This window comes from Hypanus sabinus, chromosome 8 (assembly GCF_030144855.1).
Source record: "Hypanus sabinus isolate sHypSab1 chromosome 8, sHypSab1.hap1, whole genome shotgun sequence".
In the NCBI taxonomy this organism is placed as follows: domain Eukaryota; kingdom Metazoa; phylum Chordata; class Chondrichthyes; order Myliobatiformes; family Dasyatidae; genus Hypanus; species Hypanus sabinus.
In genome coordinates this window covers 154,821,622-154,840,710 of record NC_082713.1, presented here as the reverse complement: position 1 = coordinate 154,840,710, position 19,089 = coordinate 154,821,622, and the positions used below count along the sequence as shown (strand labels likewise).

General features: G+C 41.4%; 1 protein-coding gene across 14 annotated transcripts in view; it reads right to left on the bottom strand.

Moving 5' to 3' along the window:
• The window catches only part of LOC132398621 (suppressor of tumorigenicity 7 protein homolog), a 194,882-nt gene that overhangs the window by 103,961 nt on the left and 71,832 nt on the right, over positions 1-19,089 (bottom strand). For 2 of the 14 annotated variants that reach the window (XM_059978301.1, XM_059978304.1), the window contains exon 1: positions 12,244-12,526. The exons of 11 other annotated variants lie outside the window; for them this stretch is intronic. In XM_059978301.1, coding sequence (XP_059834284.1) covers positions 12,244-12,265 — 22 coding nt within the window. In that variant the 5' untranslated portion in view covers positions 12,266-12,526. Of the gene's footprint in view, positions 1-11,291; positions 11,515-12,243; positions 12,527-19,089 lie in introns of those variants that run through there. One more of the 14 variants, XM_059978302.1, reaches the window with a different exon arrangement.

Sequence of the window (19,089 nt, the reverse complement as noted above, 5' to 3'; positions counted from 1 at the left end):
TTGTGACCTACAATACCGAAGTTGTCTTGAATACAGATAAAAATATTAATCTCCTACAGTATCACACATTCACCGGAAGGCTGAAATAACAGAACCCTGAATTTCCCCACATCAAATACAACTTCGCACTGAAACTACTTTCAGTGGGAATAGTTAAAGTACCAAAACTTGTACACATGTATATAATATACATATATTATGTATGACAATGAGAGTTGAAAATTCCCAATGGACTGTATTTAGAATTCTCATCTGGTGATTTATCACTTTAATGCATTGTTATTCCTCTATCTGCACAGTGGAATTGGTCCATTCTCAATGTAGTTCTTTACTCATGAAGTGCTCGGATTTGATTTCAAACAGGCTATATTGCAAGAGGAGGAAGATCAGCAAGGTGTAAAGATTTCTACCTCAGTCTGAGCTGTATTTAGTCTCTGGAGCGAGGTAGCCGATGTCATCAATCAGTTGTCAAAGACCTTCTAAAAAAGGTCAAATGAGTTGGTACAGAATAATTGGTTTAGGGGTAAAAGCTTGTGAAATTTAATATGTGAAAGGGGTAGTGGGGAATGAAATGGAGGCTATTTGCAGGGTTATGTAAAATCTAGAAAACTACTCAATGGCTGTGGGGTACTTTTAGGTAACAAATAAACAAGCTGTTCTGGCACAGTAATTAATACATAACACCAAACATTAGGCATGTTAATGTGTACATAGTCCTGAGAACTGGATGGGACACATGCAGGTCACTGGGAGGTGGTAGTCTGGGCTTCTACAAGGTAGTATAAATGAAAACAGTCATTTTAAATGTGAACAGTACTTTCGGTTGCCTTTTTTCAGCATTTGCTTATGAAACTCTGGGGAGATAAGCAAAGCTTATTCAAACAACCTGTAGATATGAACAAGCAGTAAATGAGGCTCAAAAGTATTAAGTAAAGACAAAAGGGGCTCTTGTTCATTCGCAATTCAAAGTATCCCATAAGGATCTGGTTTGTATTATTTGAAAACACTATTTATGAAGTGATAACCTTACAAGAAGTCGAAATATCTGCTTATGCCCAGACCCTGGGTGCAAAATCAACTACTGCAAGATATTCTTTATACCTCAAGTTTTCATCAGTGAACAACCTCAACATTATACAGTAAACAGTGACAGAGGCTCCTGTATTCATTTAAAAAAAGATGGCACAGATTCTTATGCACTCATAATAAATTAAAATGTTGAACCAGTTACCACTATAATCACTCAGGTTTTACCTGAAGAACTAGGATCATCTTTGTTGAGTTTTAATAACTCCAGTACCAGATGGACAAACAAAGATAAATAAAGGTACAAAGGCATATCACCATTACATGTGCTCAGCATGTGGCACTGAGTAATTGACAATTAATTGCTACAGCTTATCAAAATATCAAATATACCCAATCTATTACTGGTTAAACAACTACTCACTATTCAAAACCAAACAAGACTGTCTTCCATTAGTCTATTTCTCCACTATCCATCAACAGGCCCTGCCCTTCCAAGACCTCTTTATTGTTCTCAACTCTTCTCCATGCCCTACAGCACAGCACTGTATCTGTCAAGTCACTGAGGTGTAATGAATATCAGCCTTGAACTTCCACCTTGGAAATCTGCAGCAGGCCTCAAGGTTGACCCGAGCAGCTTTAGGAATTCTTCCCATTATGAAATGAGATGCTGGTGACCATGGTGAGCGAGAGGGAAAAAATAAATGCAGTTCTGAAGAACATCTGTCTTTGTTTGACCACTCAAAAGGAAATTATGGTTACTGCTTGTAGAAACCTAATATCATTAACCCTTCTTTAAAAGGGAAAGCCCTGGTGTCTTGAGACAGTTGTTCACCTAACTATAGACCACAAGCATGTACTAATGAAGAAAATGCTGAATAAACAAGAAAGAGTAAGTGTAACTATGGACCAATGTGATAATCTTCATCAATGCTTCATATCTAAAATAACTGCATCCAATGACATACAACCCAGCCATGCATTGATGTTGGTTATTCAGAAGGAAGATTGATGCACCATCAATAACTCACTCTGAGACGTAAGGCGAGATATCGGCTTTTATTGACTGGAAGAAGGAACAAGCAGTGAGTGACCACCATACTACATCCTGGAGACTGAGAGGCTGGCCTTTATACCGGGGTCTGTGGGAGAAGCCACAGGAGCAGTCAGCAGGGGGCGTGTCCAGACAGGTATATGTATTTCACCACAAAGATATCTACTCACATGTTTTTGTTCTGTTTCTATTCACTCTCCTTGCTTAAGAGTTCTCTTAATTGGCTGAAAACATTGGGTAATGAGCTGGACCATAAAGGCCACAGGTTTAAGTCGTTAACAGTTACAGCGATGAAGACAACAAAAAAATTTATAACTGCATGATCAATTGGGAAGCAAAAAGTTTCTAAGTAAAGAAATTCACCAAAATGTATATTATTAAGAACTTTTTCTTCTATTGTTCAGGTAAGTAGCCATGTAGGTGAGAAATAGAGGCTGGGAGAAGCAGTCCAACTATACCCAAGTAACAATCAACCTCTACTCAAGGATTTCAATCACTAGTGCTTCAGAAACTTGTGGATGCAATCCCATCTCTGATACTTGGGTACAAAGTCTAGTTTTTCTTCAAAAGACTATAATTGCCACAATGCAACACTCTCTCGGGGCTGAGAGATTATCAGCACAACACTGAGGGAATGCAAAGCAAACTGCCGGAGGAACTCAGCAGGTCAGGCAGTATCTATGGATGGTTGACATGTTGGATCAAGACCTTTCATCAGGATTAAGCAACTGGTTCAGTTTCAGAGCTGCTGCCTTTTGGGCAAGATATTAAACCAAGACTTAGGCTACAAGCATGTAACACTCAGAGCTATTTGATAAAGACCATCAAATACACATGGCTGATATCTAAAACCAGATTATTTTGCCTTGTATTACATCAGTTTTTTCAAGGACCTTACTGTGCATTCCCTATGTTACCACAAGATGTACACTTCAAAAGTGTGTTGTTAGCTTTGAAGTGCATCTGGATGACCTAAGGTCATGAAAGACACTTCCCAAGTACAAGTTCTTTTCTATGTGGTTGTCTCAAGCTTCATGATAGAATATTATAAGCATTTTCTTAACTTTTCAAAGCACTTTGAATTCTGCAGCAAGACTGCAGGATGAAAAAAAATCTCCATATTTTCAGTAGTTACCATTTGTTACTATCATTGAATTCTTTAAACCATGAACAGAAAGCAAGGTTTTAAAAGGTTTTCCAGACATTGATTATGCTGTGTTTTAAATGCAAAATTGCCACTATTGCTAACTGCACTTACCCTTATTCCCAGAACAAAGGAACAAGTTAAGACAGTTGACTTATTAGAAGACATTTCTGGGACCATCTACCATAAAGATATTTTTTCACTGGATATTAATTTGCAGATGACCTCTGCTCCTCGCCCCAGGGTTCCTGTCAGTTACACATCACTGTAGCCTAAAAGTCATCTGCAAAGGTCAACAGATGACACCGGCGAGGAGCATTCAGTGAGAATGTTTTCCTGACTTCCAAATGGATATTGGAAAAGTAGCATTTATTGTAAAAGGTTGCAGGTTTATTTTTCACACAGTCAAAACAAATATGTAGGCCAAGCAGCCACTTTACTATTTGCAATAACAGTTTCTGAGGTAAATGAATACTTACAGATCAGACAAGTAAAAAGAACAGAAAGGACTGTAAGTGCTGACCAAATTCCAGCAGAAAGCAAAATAAAAAATAAATAAGCCAGGGTACATTGGCACAGATCTACTCGCATTTCCAAGGAATATTGCTTGTCAGACTCTAAAAACATAAGATGATAAAGATTTTAAATAGATATAAAGGAAAAATTCTGCTTTTAATATATTTGTCGATTTAGATGCTTATTAATATCCTTTCCAATACAATCAGATTTCCACAACTTTGGAGATATTATATGTAGGATATTTCAGATAACATAATTTGATTGTTAACCTTTGGTTTTTCCAAGGATTTCCCCTTGATGATGTTAGGGAACTTCTGGTTAATGTTAATTTTTAGATGTGACTCCCCCTGTACTTGCAGTGCAAATAATGCTTTAAGTTACCACTTTAGGAAAGTATGTCCACAGACTTCTGCAATATTTAGATTTAGTAGAGAGTCCTCTGCCACAATAAATGTGTTCCTCAATCTGCCTCATCTAAGACAGCATGTACAATATACCGCAGTACAGTACAAGAACCCAAATACACTTCCACTACTTAACCTGGAATTTATCCTACAATTGCCTATTTCTTTCTTTATCTGCATAGTAATAAGATTTGAAATATCCAATATTTGGACACTTGATTTTCCATCAAAGCTAACCAAACAATGAAACTGCCGTTGCCATGGTAATTAGTTAATAAAAAAGAGAGGCACTTATATTCCTCTCTGATCCCAATATTCAGTGACACCTGATGGAAGCCACCAAACAGTAGGAATCTGACTTGAGGAATCACCTGATTTATACAACCCATTAACCTACTACATACACTTACTGTATGTATTAATCTCAACAACTTTCAATTCTCTGGTCCTGATCACATCACTTTAATCATAGATGGCCAGTCCCTATACATTTCTATCCCCCCTCAAGAAAGCCTTAAAGCTCTTTGTTCCTTTCTCAACAGAAGACCCAGCCAGTTCCCCTCCACCACCACCCTCCTCCATCTAACAGAACTGATCCTCACCCTCAACAATTTCACCAAATTCAAAGGGTAGCCACAGGACCCCTTGTTGTCCATGTAGAACAATCCATGTTCCAAGCCATCGCTGGGAATGCTCCTGAACTCTTGCTGCACTATATAGATGATTGCACTGGTGCTGCTTCATACATCCACGCTGAGCTCATCAATTTCATCAACTTTGCTTCCAGCTTCCACCCTGCCCTTAAATTCACTTGGTCCATTTCTGACACCTCCCTCCCTTTCTCTATCTCCATCTCTAGATACAAACTGCCTACCAACATCTTGAACAAACCTACCAATTCCCACAACTACTTTGACTTCCTCTTCTCACCCCGCTCTATGTGAAAATATTATTCCCTTTTCTCAGTTCCTTCATCTCCACTACATCTGTTCCCCAAATGAGGCTTTCCTTTCCAGGACGTCAGTGATGTCCTCCTCCTTCAAAGAACAGGGGTTCCCTTCTTCCACTATTGATGCCACCCTCACCTGCATCTCCTCCATTACTCGGACCTCTGTGCTCACCCCATCTTCCTGCCACCCTAACAGGGATAGAGTTCTTCTTGTCTTCACCTACCACTCCATACGCCACAGGACACACATCATTCTCCCCAACTTCCATCATCTTCAAGCACATCTTTACTTAACCCCACTCCACTCCCCGCTTTCCGCAGGGATCACACCCTCTGTGACTGCCCTGTCCGTTCGTCCCTCACTACTAATCTCCCTCCTGCGCATGTCCCTGCAAGCAACAGAAATGCTACATCTGCCCATTCCCCTCCTCCTTTACACCATTTAGGGCCCCAAATAGTCCTTCCAGGTGAAGCAAATCTGTTGTATATCATCTCCAATGCTCTCGATGTGACCTGCTCTACATTGATGAAACCCAATGTAAATTGGGGAACTGTTCCATCCACTAAAAAGGGAATTTTCTGATGGCCAATCATTTTAATTCCAATTCCCATTCTGACATGCCAGTCCATGGGCTCCTCTTATGCTACAATGAGGTAATCCTCATGCTGGAGGAGCATCACCTTATATTCCATCTGGGTAGCCTCCAACCTGATGGTATGAACATCCATTTCTCCTTCTGGTACTCTTTTTCCCCTCCACCTTCCCTTTCCTTCTATTCCTTACTCTAACCTCTTACTTCTTCTCCTTGCCTGCCTGTCACCTACCCCGGTGCCTTCCTCCTTTCCTTTCTCCCATAGGCCACTATCAGACTCTTTCTTCTCCAGCCCTTTTCCCACCCACCTGGCTTCACCAATCACTTTCTAGCTAGTCCTCCTTCTTCACCTCTCATCTTTTTATTCAGGCATCTTCCCCCTTCCTCTCTAGTTTTTGAGGAAGGGTCTCAGCCTGAAACGTTGACTGTTTGTTCGTTTCCATAAATGCTACCTGATCTGCTGAATTCCTCCTGCATTTTGTGTGTGTTAATCTGGATTTCCAGCATCTGCAGAATCTCATTTTTATACAATTATTGTGATGCATTATCAAATAAATACTTTCCAATGCTTTTTAAAATAATTTCAGTGGTAATTATAGAAAGATATTCTTTTAAATGCAAAAGCTAAGATGGCCCACTGCCTCTTGAAATGTAGTCCAAGTGGCACCCTCTATTTCAACACCTAAAACTGTAACTGTTATCTTCACTTCTGGATTGGCAGTAAGGTGCTAATCTTTAAGAATGTCACTGACGGTCATTACCACATTTATATGCATACGGCAGAGGAGAGTGCACAGCTATGTTATGCTCAATGACCCAACTCATTCCACAAGAATTGGCATTTAACGTAAACTAGAATTATATACAATATAACAATAGGCCGTTCACAATGAGAGTGAAAATAATTATGGTCCATATTAACTTTCCCCACCATATTTTATCCAACCCTATCAGCATCTGTCTCCATCGAACTCGGACCACCAGGTTCAAGAACAGTTAACCCTCAACCATCAGGCTCTTGAACCAAAGGGGATAACTTCACTCAGTGTCAATTGCCCCATTATTAAAGTGTTCCCACAACCTATGGACTCACGTTCAAGAACTCTTCATCTCATGTTCTCAATATTTATTGCTTATTTATTATTATTATTATTATTATTCTTTCTTTTTGCATATACACAGTTTTTTGTCTGTTGCACACTAGTCAAACGTCCATGCTGGTACAGTCTTTCATTGATTAAACTACTGTTATCATTCTATTCTGGATTTATTGAGTATGCCCACAAGAAAATGAATCTCAGGGTTGAATATGGTGACATATATGTAAATTGATAATAAATTTACTTTGAAATTTGAACTTTAAGATCCAGTTCGCTATACTTTACAGATACTTGTGGAAACAGCTATGTTGGATGGAGAAGCTGCTCCTGAAGTCCTTTTTGGATTTATTGATCAAACCAGTGGCCTAGCAACAGAAGCACAGCATTAGATTTAAATAAACATTCAAGCCTTTATGGTCATCATTTTATCCTGTTAGATGTCAGGACTTTGGCTCTTGGGGAGAAAAGGTAAGATGTTATAAAGCTGCAGTGGAAGAGAGTTCTGCGCCTTTGTATATTGTTACCAGTTTGCTCTGAGCAGGTGACAGTGCAGAAATATTACAATTAACAGCATGAGTGAACACAGACTCCCTGAATAGCAACAGTACACACATTAAGTACAGCAAACTCAACAGCAGAAGAGCAAGCAGACATAAATCCCAGCATGTTTCTTAACCTAGGAGGATATTCTTGTAATACTAAGAGAAACATACCTTCTTTATGCTCAGTTGCGCTTCTAAACCTACACTTCAAATGTAAGTAACACTTCAGCAGCAGTAAAAAAGTGATCCGCGTAATTCTCTGGCAGGCCCACTTCATGGCTGGGAATTCAGATCTGAGACTAGCAGACAGTTCAGCAGATTTGTATTTAACTGTTGAAACGTTAAGACTGTAATATACCAAACCTCACATTTCACCAGGGAGGAATACAGAAGTGGGTCCATATCCTTAGTAACATCTTGGTTAATTTCCCCAGAGGCCCACATTACCTCTTTATAGCTTTGCAAAGAAGTTTCTTGAGATTTCCCCATCAATATGTGCTTTTATACAATAAGACCGGTCGGTGCAATTCCATAATCCGCAGTTATTTCATGCTTATCCTTACCTTGGTTTTTGCAATGCCCCCTCTGCTCCCACGTGACTCCCTTCAAATCCCCACACTCTTTTACTCACGTCACCTGTCCTGTACTCATGATTAACTTTGCAATACACAGTACGCAGTCATAATTCCATGTCAGGTTTAGCAATCCATTCAATGGCTTCAGGTACGGCAGCGCGCAAGGCACTAGGCAGGTGTCTATTACATAGGTGATGGGTCTGACTTGGATCGTCAGTCGCAATTTACCTTGTAGTCCATGTTCAACTTGTGGAGCAGGTGGCCACAGCTTCCCTGACCACCTAAACTAGTGGTTTGGTGTGGTTCAAAGTGTGACCTCGTTGGACCTCATTGCTCAGGTTAACTACTGTCTTGTAGGTGGTGATGTTTGCTATCCGTCACCAAGTGCGCAATCAGCTTTGGACTGGGCTACAGGGGGGATCGGAGGGGCAAAGGCTGGGGTGGATTGATTTGTTTCTTTAAGGACATCCATCAGTGGATGGACCTAACATTCATCAGCCATTGTTTACTGAGCTGCTCACAAACATCACCAGTCTGGGAGAGTCCATTATGTAATCCCCCCACCGCGCTGAGTTTGTTCTTCAAGTCACAACAGTCACCAGAGCAGCATTTTCAAAAGCTCCAGACAGGCATCTCATCAAGTAGGAAGAAGTTAACACACATTTGTTGGATGCTGCATCCTGCAGCCACTGGGATCAATTTTCCAAGCAACTTTCTCCACTTGTTTCATCTCCTGATTCTTTGCTAGTGTCCAGTTCCATTGGCTCCTCTGTTCTCCGGCATCCTGGCCTCGGGCCCTGCCAGTGATTATCAGCACGATACTGGATGAAAGGAATACCACAATCAAGTCAACCTTTCGGGGCTGAGACCCTTCATCAGAACCTTACAGGTACTGATGAAACGTCTTGGCATGAAATGTCGATTGTTTATTCCCCTCCATTAATGCTGCCTGATCTGCTCAATTCCTCCTGTATGTTACATATGTTGCTCTGGATTTCCCGCATCTGCAGAATCTCTTGTGTTTATAAACCACCAGAGGAAATGCCTCTTTAATGATTTTAATAACCATAACCATATTTTAAGTTAATGAACATAATTTAACTCAAGCAACACACACAAAATGCTGGTGGAATGCAGCAGGCCAGGCAGCATCTATAGGGAGAAGCACTGTCGATGTTTCCGGCCGAGACCCTTTGTCAGGACTAACTGAAAGGAAAGATAGTCAGAGATTTGAAAGTAGTGGGGGGAGGGGGAAATGCGAAATGATAGGAGAAGTCCGGAGGGGGTGGGATGAAGCTAAGAGCTGGAAAGGTGATTGGCAAAAGGGATACAGAGCTGGAGAAGAGAAAGGATCATGGGATGGGAGGTCTAGGGAGAAAGAAAGGGGGAGGGGAGCACCAGAGGGAGATGGAGAACAGGCAGAGTGATGGGCAGAGAGAGAGGAAAAAAAAGGAGGGGGGGAAAACTAAATATGTCAGGGATGGGGTAAGGAGGGGAATTAACGGAAGTTAGAGAAGTCAATGTTCATGCCATCAGGTTGGAGGCTACCCAGCCGGTATATAAGGTGTTGTTCCTCCAACGTGAGTGTGGCTTCATCTTGACAGTAGAGGAGGCCTTTCCCTTCTCCAGCTCTGTGTCCCTTTTGCCAATCACCTTTCCGGCTCTCAGCTCCAATCCACTCCCTCCGGTCTTCTCCTATCATTTCGCATTTTCCCCTCCCCTTCCTACTTTCAAATTTCTTACTATCTTTCCTTTCAGTTAGTCCTGACGAAGGGTCTCGGCCCGAAGTGTTGACAGTACTTCTCCCTATAGATGCTGCCTGGCCAGCTAAGTTCCAACAGCATTTTGTGTGTGTTGCTTGAATTTCCAGCATCTGCAGGTTTCCTCATCTTTGATCATTTAACTCATTATTGTATCCATTTCTCCAAGTTATCCCTAAAGACAGGCAATATACTGGCTATTTCATTAAATATTCATGTATATCTGTCCTATAAACCATGTATTATGGAAATTCCGGTATTTATCCAAATTTACTAGTATTGTCCCTTTATGCTAGTCCACATTCATATCAGCCACAAGGTAGACCTTCACATTTGTCCTCAGTATTAATGGGGGGGGGGAACATTTTAATGAAAACAAGCTGGAGACCATTAAGCCTGCAACATCAGAACCAGTACCTCGTGTATCTCGGCCCACTTGGTCAGTCTGAGGTCAGTACCACGGAACGTGTTGAGAAACAATTCATTCAGATCCTAAGTTTAAAAGCACTCATTCTGTAGGGGTTTGGCAGTCATATTAATTTCTACATATTTTACTAATCACTCTGGTCTTTTAGCCATAGTTACAGTAGATAATAATCCTCATGGGTAAACACTACAAACTCCACCAGAAAGCAGTCACCCTTACTAACAGAGAGCTGAAGCTATTCTTAAAAATTTTTGAACTTACATTATGCTTCTTGTACAGTCTTTCAGAATTATTTCAAGCACAAGTAAACATAACCTTTTTTAACATGAAAATAAATAATTTTGTCTTGGGGAAAAAAAGTTACTAATGATGAATTAAAGCAAATAATGGATTGATTTTGATTTGCATTCTATCCTTTTAAAGACCAGACTGAATACAACGCCATGAACAGTCAATAAACCCCGTACTATTTTCTTCCATCCTTTAAGTGCCTCGCCAGCAAGATACAGGGCAGAAATTGCTGATGTTACTGTATATTTAACTGGCTTTTTCACTGTTTGAAAATAAATACGACAGTCCCCTTAGCAGGCAAAAGATAAGTACAGCGACATTAATCCAGGCATATATTTTCAGTCCAGAAAAAAGACCCCATTTTTAATCCTCTCAGCCCAGTGTTTTTTGTTGCAGGATTTTAAGACAGCTCTCTGCTTCTCAGAATAACAGGGGGAAAATAAATATGCTGAACTCTCGAGAGCAGATTCATCAAAAAGTATTATGCCAAGCTAAACATTTTATTGGAGCTTATTTATGAAAATAAAATGAAAGTAACCCACTGATAACTGCCATTTTGTCATTTTGCTTCCAGACTCCTTTGCACCGCCAAAACTACAAAGCCCCCAGGATATGAATCAACATTAAATCCACAGGTTAAAATACAAACATTCCCTGCAACACAGGCTCTCCAAGTTAATTTTGGTTCTTCCAATAAAAAAAAAGAGAAATGATTCACTGTCATATCACATCACACCTTAAGGTAAGAACAGAATATATTTTGTGTTCAACAAGATGTTACTTTGAGCAGCAGTTAAATCCGTCCTAGGTTTGGATGAGAAAGCCACATTAGCGACTCCATCCTCTTGCAGGGATAACGGGGGCAATGTGTAGCACCTACAGACACCATCGAAAACCCCGTACTTACTACGCCAGCTTGCAAGAGATATCAATTTTCAGCCATCGCAATCTGGTAACCACGGCAGCAAGAGACATCAGCAAACACAAGAGTGAACTGCAGGGAACGCGTGGACGGCTTTATCAAACCAGGGAGCCCTGTTTGATAAACAGCTCACTTCATGATAACAGACCCACTCCCGCCTCACGCAAATTACGGTGCTCCTCCAAGATCAGCTAGCTCACAACAAGCACACACATCCATTTGCCCAGCTGCCGTGGCATCTCAAAGAACAGACAACCAGACCAGAGAGCCAAAGGGTCCCCATGCAATGTCTGGACCTCCTGTCAATAAATTGTGTCTCCAGTAAAAACTGATGGGGAGGGACAGGGGGAGGGGTGGGGCACAAAGTGGAAAGACTATTTGCTGGTCGTCTATTATCTGCCGATAATATTTACATCGCCTTCATTTATGGGAGCTGGTTACAAATCCCACTGAAATACCAGGAGCTTCTAGAATCTTAGAACTTCCACAAACTGTCGCTCTCAATTCTCTGGCTAGGCCTTAAAATATTCAGCAAAATGTACTGTGGTAAAGTCGCTGAAATAATTTATGAGCCACGAGCAGAGATTCTCTGTAGTGCACTCTGTAACAAATTCAGCCCCGCCGCTCCTTGCCGCCTGGTTTATTGCCGCTGCCGTAACGGAATTAATGTTTGTTATCTCGGGCAGCTTGATCACATATGTGTTGTTGACACACGCCGTACAGAATGACCACAGGAACAGAAAAAAATCATTCCCTTAAACCCTCCAGAACAGTTACAGTGACATGAATCGTTCAGATTCGTTTCGCACTGATGTCTATTCTAAGGGGAGCTGCGAATTCATTGTGTGAAGTGGCCCTGACTCCATGCAATAAAACAATGCCATGGCACAACGCTTATAAGCGAATTATTACTGAACTCTTCCTGTACTGTACTTACATGAAGACTCCGTGCCGAACATGGCTGGTTCAGATGCTGCAAAGCGATGAGGAGCTACACAGCGGGGGTCATGAAACTAGACAATGCAGCCCGGCGCTGCGGCTGGCAGCTGCCCTGTTCAAGCGTGAAAGCTGATACAACCCACAGCAGTCCTGAACAAAATACCGCTTATATTTCTCTTGCAAGTGAGTGCCAAAAGCTTCTGGTGGAAATTCCACAGAAAGGAAGGAGCAAGCGAGCACTCGCTCCCCTGTCCTGCTGCAGTGAGTCTGAATGAAGAGCTGAGACCAGACACAGTAAGACAATAGCACAGGCTGCATATATTGAGTGACGTCAAAGGCACTTACTGCAAAGACCGATTCCCTCCGAACCATGGCCAGCAGCAGAAAAAAGAGTGAATGGTAACAGATTTGGGACGGAGCCTTTTGGTGCAAAATGCAAAGACCGTAGTTTCCCCTCTGGGATACAGCAGCCAAGACTGTTTTGTATTGAAACTATAAAATATAGATCTGCAAGTGGGTGCAGGCAATTGAGTTTATAATATGAGGGAAACTTGCAAGAACATTTGAGGGCTGTGCAGCTAATGACACATCTCAAGAACTCCCTTATGTCATTGACCTTCCTGCCTATTCGTTTTGTGAAATTTGTAAATTTCATACTGTAAGGTGAGCCAGACTACCTCTGTGCAGGATGGCACTAAAATAATTCTTCATACTGTGGCCAAAGATTAAAAAAATAGACAAAATTGACAGGCAAATTAAATGTTCAGTCGTGGATATTTGGCACACAGCAGTGAAGGGCATATCACTTGTGACAAATCCAACATATGTTTTTTAAAAGACACCTCCAATTTAAACTTAGTGCACTCAGCATACACAGATTTTAGAGCATATTTGATAGAGCATTTGAATGGATCTGTACAAAATTTTTAGATCCTGAATTCTGGCTGAAGGATGTTTGTAGTTAGGAGCTGAACGTCCAAAGTTACACATTGTATTGGAGGGATAGGAAGGCAGGCAGAGGGAGTGGTGTGGCTCTGCTGCTAAAGAATGACATCAGATCATTGGAAAGATGTGACAGGATCGGAAGATGTTGAATCCTTGTGGGTTGAGTTAAGAAACTGCAAGGGTAAAAAGACCCTGATAGCAGTTATTTACAGGCCTCCAAACAGTCGCTGGGATGTGGGCTACAGATTACAAAGGGAAATAGAAAAGGTGTGTCAAAAGGTCAATGTTATGATAGTCATGGGAGAGTTTAACAAGCAGAATCAAGGGGAAATCATATTGGTAATGGATCTCAAGAGAGTGTATTTATTGAATGCCTACTAGATGGCTTTTTAGAGCAGTTTGTTGTTGAACCTATTTGGGGTCAGCTATACCGGATTGGGTGTAATGTGATGAACCGGAGGTGATTAGGGAGCTTACAGTGAAGGAAACCTCAGGTGCCAATGATCACAATATGATTGAGTTCAACTTGAAATTTGATAGGGAGAAAGTCAAATCTGATGTAGCAGTATTTCAGTGGAGTGAGGGAAATTACACTGGTATGAGAGAGGGGTTGGCCAAAGTAGATTGGAAGGAGCTGCTGGCAGAGATGACAGCAAAGCAACAATGGCTTGAGTTTCTGGAAAAAATGAGGAAGGTGCACAGTAGACGTATTCCAAAAACAAAGAAATACTCAAATTGCAAAAGAGTACAATCGTGGCTGACAAGGGAAATCAAAGCTAATATGAAAACAAAAGAAATGGCATACAACAAAGCAAAAATTAGCGGGAAAATAAAGGATTGGGAAACTTTTAAAAACCTATAGAAAGCAGCTAAAAGAATCATTAAGAGGGAAAAGATGAAATATGAAAGCATGATAGCAAACAACATCAAGGTGGATAGAAAAAGCTTTTTCAAGTATATAAAAAAGAGAGATGAGAGTGGATATAAGACCACAAGAAAATGAAGCCGGATAAATAATAACAGGGGATGAGGAGATGGCAGAAGAGCTAAATGAGAATTTTGCATCAGTCTTCACTGTGATAGGCACTAGCAGTGTGCCAGATGTTGGGTGTGAGGGAAGAGAAGTAAGTGCAGTTCTCAAAACGCAGAGAGTCCCAAAGGTACATAAGTCACTTGGACCAGATGAACTGTACCGTTGAGTTCTGAAAGATGTAGCAGTAGAGATTGTGGAGGCATTAGTAACAATCTTTCAAAAATCATTGCACTCTGGCATGGTTCCAGAGGACTGGAAAATTGCAAACGTCACTCCACTCTTTAAGAGGGAGGCGGCAGAAAGGAAATGATAGACCACTTTGCCTGACCTCAGTGGTTGGGAAGATGTTGGAGTCAATTGTTAAGGATGAGGTTATGGAATATTTGGTGACACATGACAAGATAAGACAAAGTCAGTCAGCATGGTTTCCTTCATGGAAAATCTTGCCTGACGAGCCTGTTGGAATCCTTTGAGGAATTCCAAGTAGGATAGATTTAGGGGATGCAGTAGACATTGTATATTTTGATTTTCAGAAGGACTTTGACAAGGTACCACACATGAGTCTGCTTATTAAGTTAAGAGCCCATGGTATTACAGGAAAGTTACTAGCATGTTTAGAGCATTGGCTGATTGGTAGGAGGAAGCAAGTGGAAATAAAAGGATCCTTTTCTGGTTAGCTGCCAGTGACTGTGGTATTCTGCAGGGGTCGGTGTTGGGACTGCTTCTTTTTATGCTGTATATCAATGATTGAGACGATGGAATAAATGGCTTTTTTTGCCAAGTCTGCAGATGATATGAAGATTGGTGAAGGGGCAGGTAATGTTGAGAAAACAGGAGGGCTGCAGAAGGACTTAGACAGATTAAGAAAATAGGCAAGAAAGTGGCAAATGAAATACAATGTTTGAAAATTCATGGTTGTGTATTTTGGTAGAAGAAATAAATGTGCAGACTGTTTTCTAAATGAGAAGAAAATCCAAAAATCTGAGATGCAAAAGGACCTAGGAGTCCTCGTGCATAACACGCTAAAGGTTAACTTGCAGGTTGAGTCAGTGGTGAGGAAGGCAAATGCAATGTTAGCATTCATTTCAAAAGGTTTAGAAATTAAGAGCAGGGATGTGATGCAGAGGTTTTATAAGACACTGGTGAGGCCTCACCTTGAGTATTGTGAACAGTTTTGGGCTTCTTATCTAAGAAAAGATGCACTGGCATTGGAGAGGGTTTAGAGGGTGATTCTGGGAAGAAAAGGGTTATCATTTGAGGAACATTTGATGGCTCTGGGCTTGTACTCACTGGAATTAAGAAGGGTGAGGGGGGATCTCTTTGAAACCTTTCTAATGTTGAAAGGCTGAGACAGAATAGATGAGGAAAGGATGTTTCCTATGGTGGGGGAGTCTAGGACAATGCCTCAGGATAGAGGGGCATCCATTTAAAACAGATGTGGAGTAATTCTTTAGCCAGACATTGGTGAATTTGTGGAATTTGTTACCACAGGTCAGGTCATTGGGTGTACTTAAGGTGGACATTGATAGGTTCTTGATTGGTCAAAGGTTATGGGGGTAGGTCGGGGAGTGAGGTTGAGGAAAAATAAAAATAATCAGCCATGAATGGCGGAACAGACTCAATGGGTCAAATGGCCTAATTTTGATCATTTGTCTTATGATCTTATATGTGGAGTTATCTACCAACCGTCTCTGTGCGGCAGGGCACAGCTCAAACACCACGTATAAATTTGCGGACGACACCACTGTCTTAGGCAGAATCTCAGATGGTGACGAAGAGGAGTGAGGTAGACCGGCTGGTCGAGCAGGCGTTGCAACAACTGCTTCACACACAACACCAGCAAGATCAAGGAATGGATTGTGGACTTCAGGAACGGGAACTTGGGAGTACACACGCCTGTCCTCATTGAGAGATTAGCAGTGAACGGATGAGCTGCTTCAAGTTCCTGAGCATCAACATCTCACAGGGTCTCTCCTGGGCCCAACACATTGACGCAATTATGAAGAAGCCACATCATTTTTATTTTCTATTTTTTACTTTCTTATTAATATTTTACTCATTCAGGCTTATTTTATATTCTGTCCACTTGTCTTTGCAAAACTATTTGTTTCTACCTTAAGCTGTTGTAGCTGCATGATATGGTGGACCACATCTGCCATAAGTGTTGGTTCCTTGAGGAACTCAGCTCAAAGTTGATGACCTGGCATCTGAATTTCAAACACTGCAATGCATCAGGGAGGGGGAACATTACCTGGACACTGATTCTGGAGGCAGTCACCCATTCAATTAACTGCTTCAAATTTGGACAAGAAGGTGTGGCTACAGCGGAGGGATTAAAGGGGTAGGGCTGAAGGAGCCTCAACTCTTGAGCTTGCCCAGCAGGTTTAAGGTTGTTATTGTTTGTGAAGATGGGAGTGGGACCTGTAGGAAGGACAAATGTGGTTCAAAGAGGGGGATAGTATAGTCAAGGGAATAAAGATAATTCTCTGTTGTAAGGATTGGGAGTCCCAAAGACTGTACTGTATCCCTGGTGCCCAGGTTTGGGACATCTCATCTGACCTGCAGAGTGGTGAGGGATTTATCCAGCTGTTTTGGTCCATGCACGTACTAATGACATAGGAAGAACAAGGAAAGAAGTTCTGCTGAGGGAACTTGAGCAGCTTGGGACTAAAATAGAAGGCACAAACAAAATGGTAATAATCTCTGTTTTGTTACTTGAGCCAGGTGCAAATTGACACAGGGTTAACAAGATCAGAAAATTAGATGCACTCTAATTGGTGTGGGGGAAGTGGGTTTGAACTCATGGGAAGTTGACACCAGTAATGGCGAAGGAGGGAGTTGTTCCAATGGGACAGGTTCCACCTGAGCCATGCTGGGACCAGTGTCTTAGCGAATCATATAACTAGGGCCATGGATAGGGCTTACAACTAAATGGTAGAGGGTTGGGTTCAACAGCTTGGAAAAATATGAATAAAGAAAAAGAGGAGAGTGCAGGAAAGGTTACTGAAGCTTCCAGAATGAAGAATAAGGCACAAAGTTTAGAAAGGGATAAGAATGTAACTTCGGGCAACATGAAGACAAAATGGAAAAGGAGGGTGGTGAGTACAGGATTGAAAATATACAAAATAAAGCAGATGATCTTGTAGCGCAGTTAGAAATTGGCTGTTATAATGTGGGCATCACAGAGTCCTGGCTGAAAGAAGGTCACAGCTGGGAGCTTAACTTCCAAGGATACACATTGTATCAAAAGGACAGGCAGGTGTGTTGATAACAAAAAAGTGAGGTCAAATCCTTAGAAAGAGGTGACTTAGGATCAGAAGATGTAGAATCTTTGTGGGTAGAGTTATAAAAAACTACAAGGGTAAAAGGACCCTGATGGGAATTATATACAGGACTCTGAATAGTACAAATTACAGCAGGAGATAGAAAATGCATGTAAGAAGGGTAAAGTTACAATGATCACAGGAGAATACACACAAAATGCTGGAGTTACTCTGCAGGCCAGACAGCATCTTTGGAAAAGAGTACAGTTGACGCTTCAGGCTGAGACCCTGCATGTATTGAAACTGGAGAGAAAAGGCTAAGGAGTCAGTTAGAAGCTGTGAGGAGGAGGTGGAGGGGGGGGGGGCAGAAGAAGCACAAGTTGATAGGTGAAACCGGGGGAGGGGTGAAGCAATGAGCTGGGAAATCGATTGGTGAAAGAGATACCAGTCTGGAGAAGGGGAATTCTGATAGGAGAGGACAGAATGTCGTGGAACAAAGAAAAGGGGAAGGGGCATTGGAGGGAGATGATGGGCAGGTGAGGAGGCACGGTGAGAGAGAATAAAGGGAATTGGCAATGGTAGAGGGTGCATTACTGGAATTTCAGTAAATCAATGTTCATGCCATCAGGCTGGAGACTACCCTGACAGAATATAGGGTGTTACTTGTCCAACCTGAGTGTGGCCTCATCACAACAGTGGAGGACTGGCGTGTCAGAATGGGCCATAGGAGATTTCAGTGTGCAGGTAGACTGGGAAGATCAGGTCGGTGCTGAATGACAAGAAAAACTTGTAGAATGTTCACGAGATGGGTTTTTAGAGCAGCTTGTGGTCAAGCATTCCAGATAAATGACCGATTCTGGAGTGGGTGCTATGTAACAAACCAGATTTGACCAGGGTACTTAAGGTAAAGGAACCCTTAGGAGATAGTGATCATATAATGATCGAATTCACTCGGCAGTTTGAGAGGAAGAAGTTAAAATCAGGTATATCAGTATTTCAGTTGAATAAAGGTAACCTCAGGGGCATGAGTGAGAAACAGGTTGAAATTGATCCAAAGAAGAAGAAACATTCTAAAGGGAGGATACGGCAACTGCAGGTGACAAGAGAAGTCAGAGACAGTAAGAGAGGGTATACAGAATAGCAACAACTATTGGGAGGCAATAGGATTGGGAAGCTGGCAAAAAACCAACAGAAGGAAACAAAAAAAAAATGAGAGAAATAATGAAATATGAAGGTAAAATGGCCAATAATATAAAAGAGGATATCAGAAGTTTTTATCAGATACTGAAAGAGTAAAAAAGAAGGAAGAATGGATATCGGACTGGTGGAAAATGATGTTGGAGAGGTCATAATGGGAAACAAAGAAATGGCAGACCAACTCAATAAGTATTTTGTGTCAGTCTTCAGTGTGGAAGAGACCAGCAGCATGCCATAAAGACATGATAGATGAACTTCAGTTTAGGGAAGTGTATAGTCATGCAGTTTGGTAAAAGAAATAAAGGTCTAGGTTATTTTCTAAATAGGGAGTGTATTCAGAAATTGGAGGGGCAAATGGATTTGGTAGTTCTAGTACACAATTTCCTAAAAGTTAACCTGTAAGTTG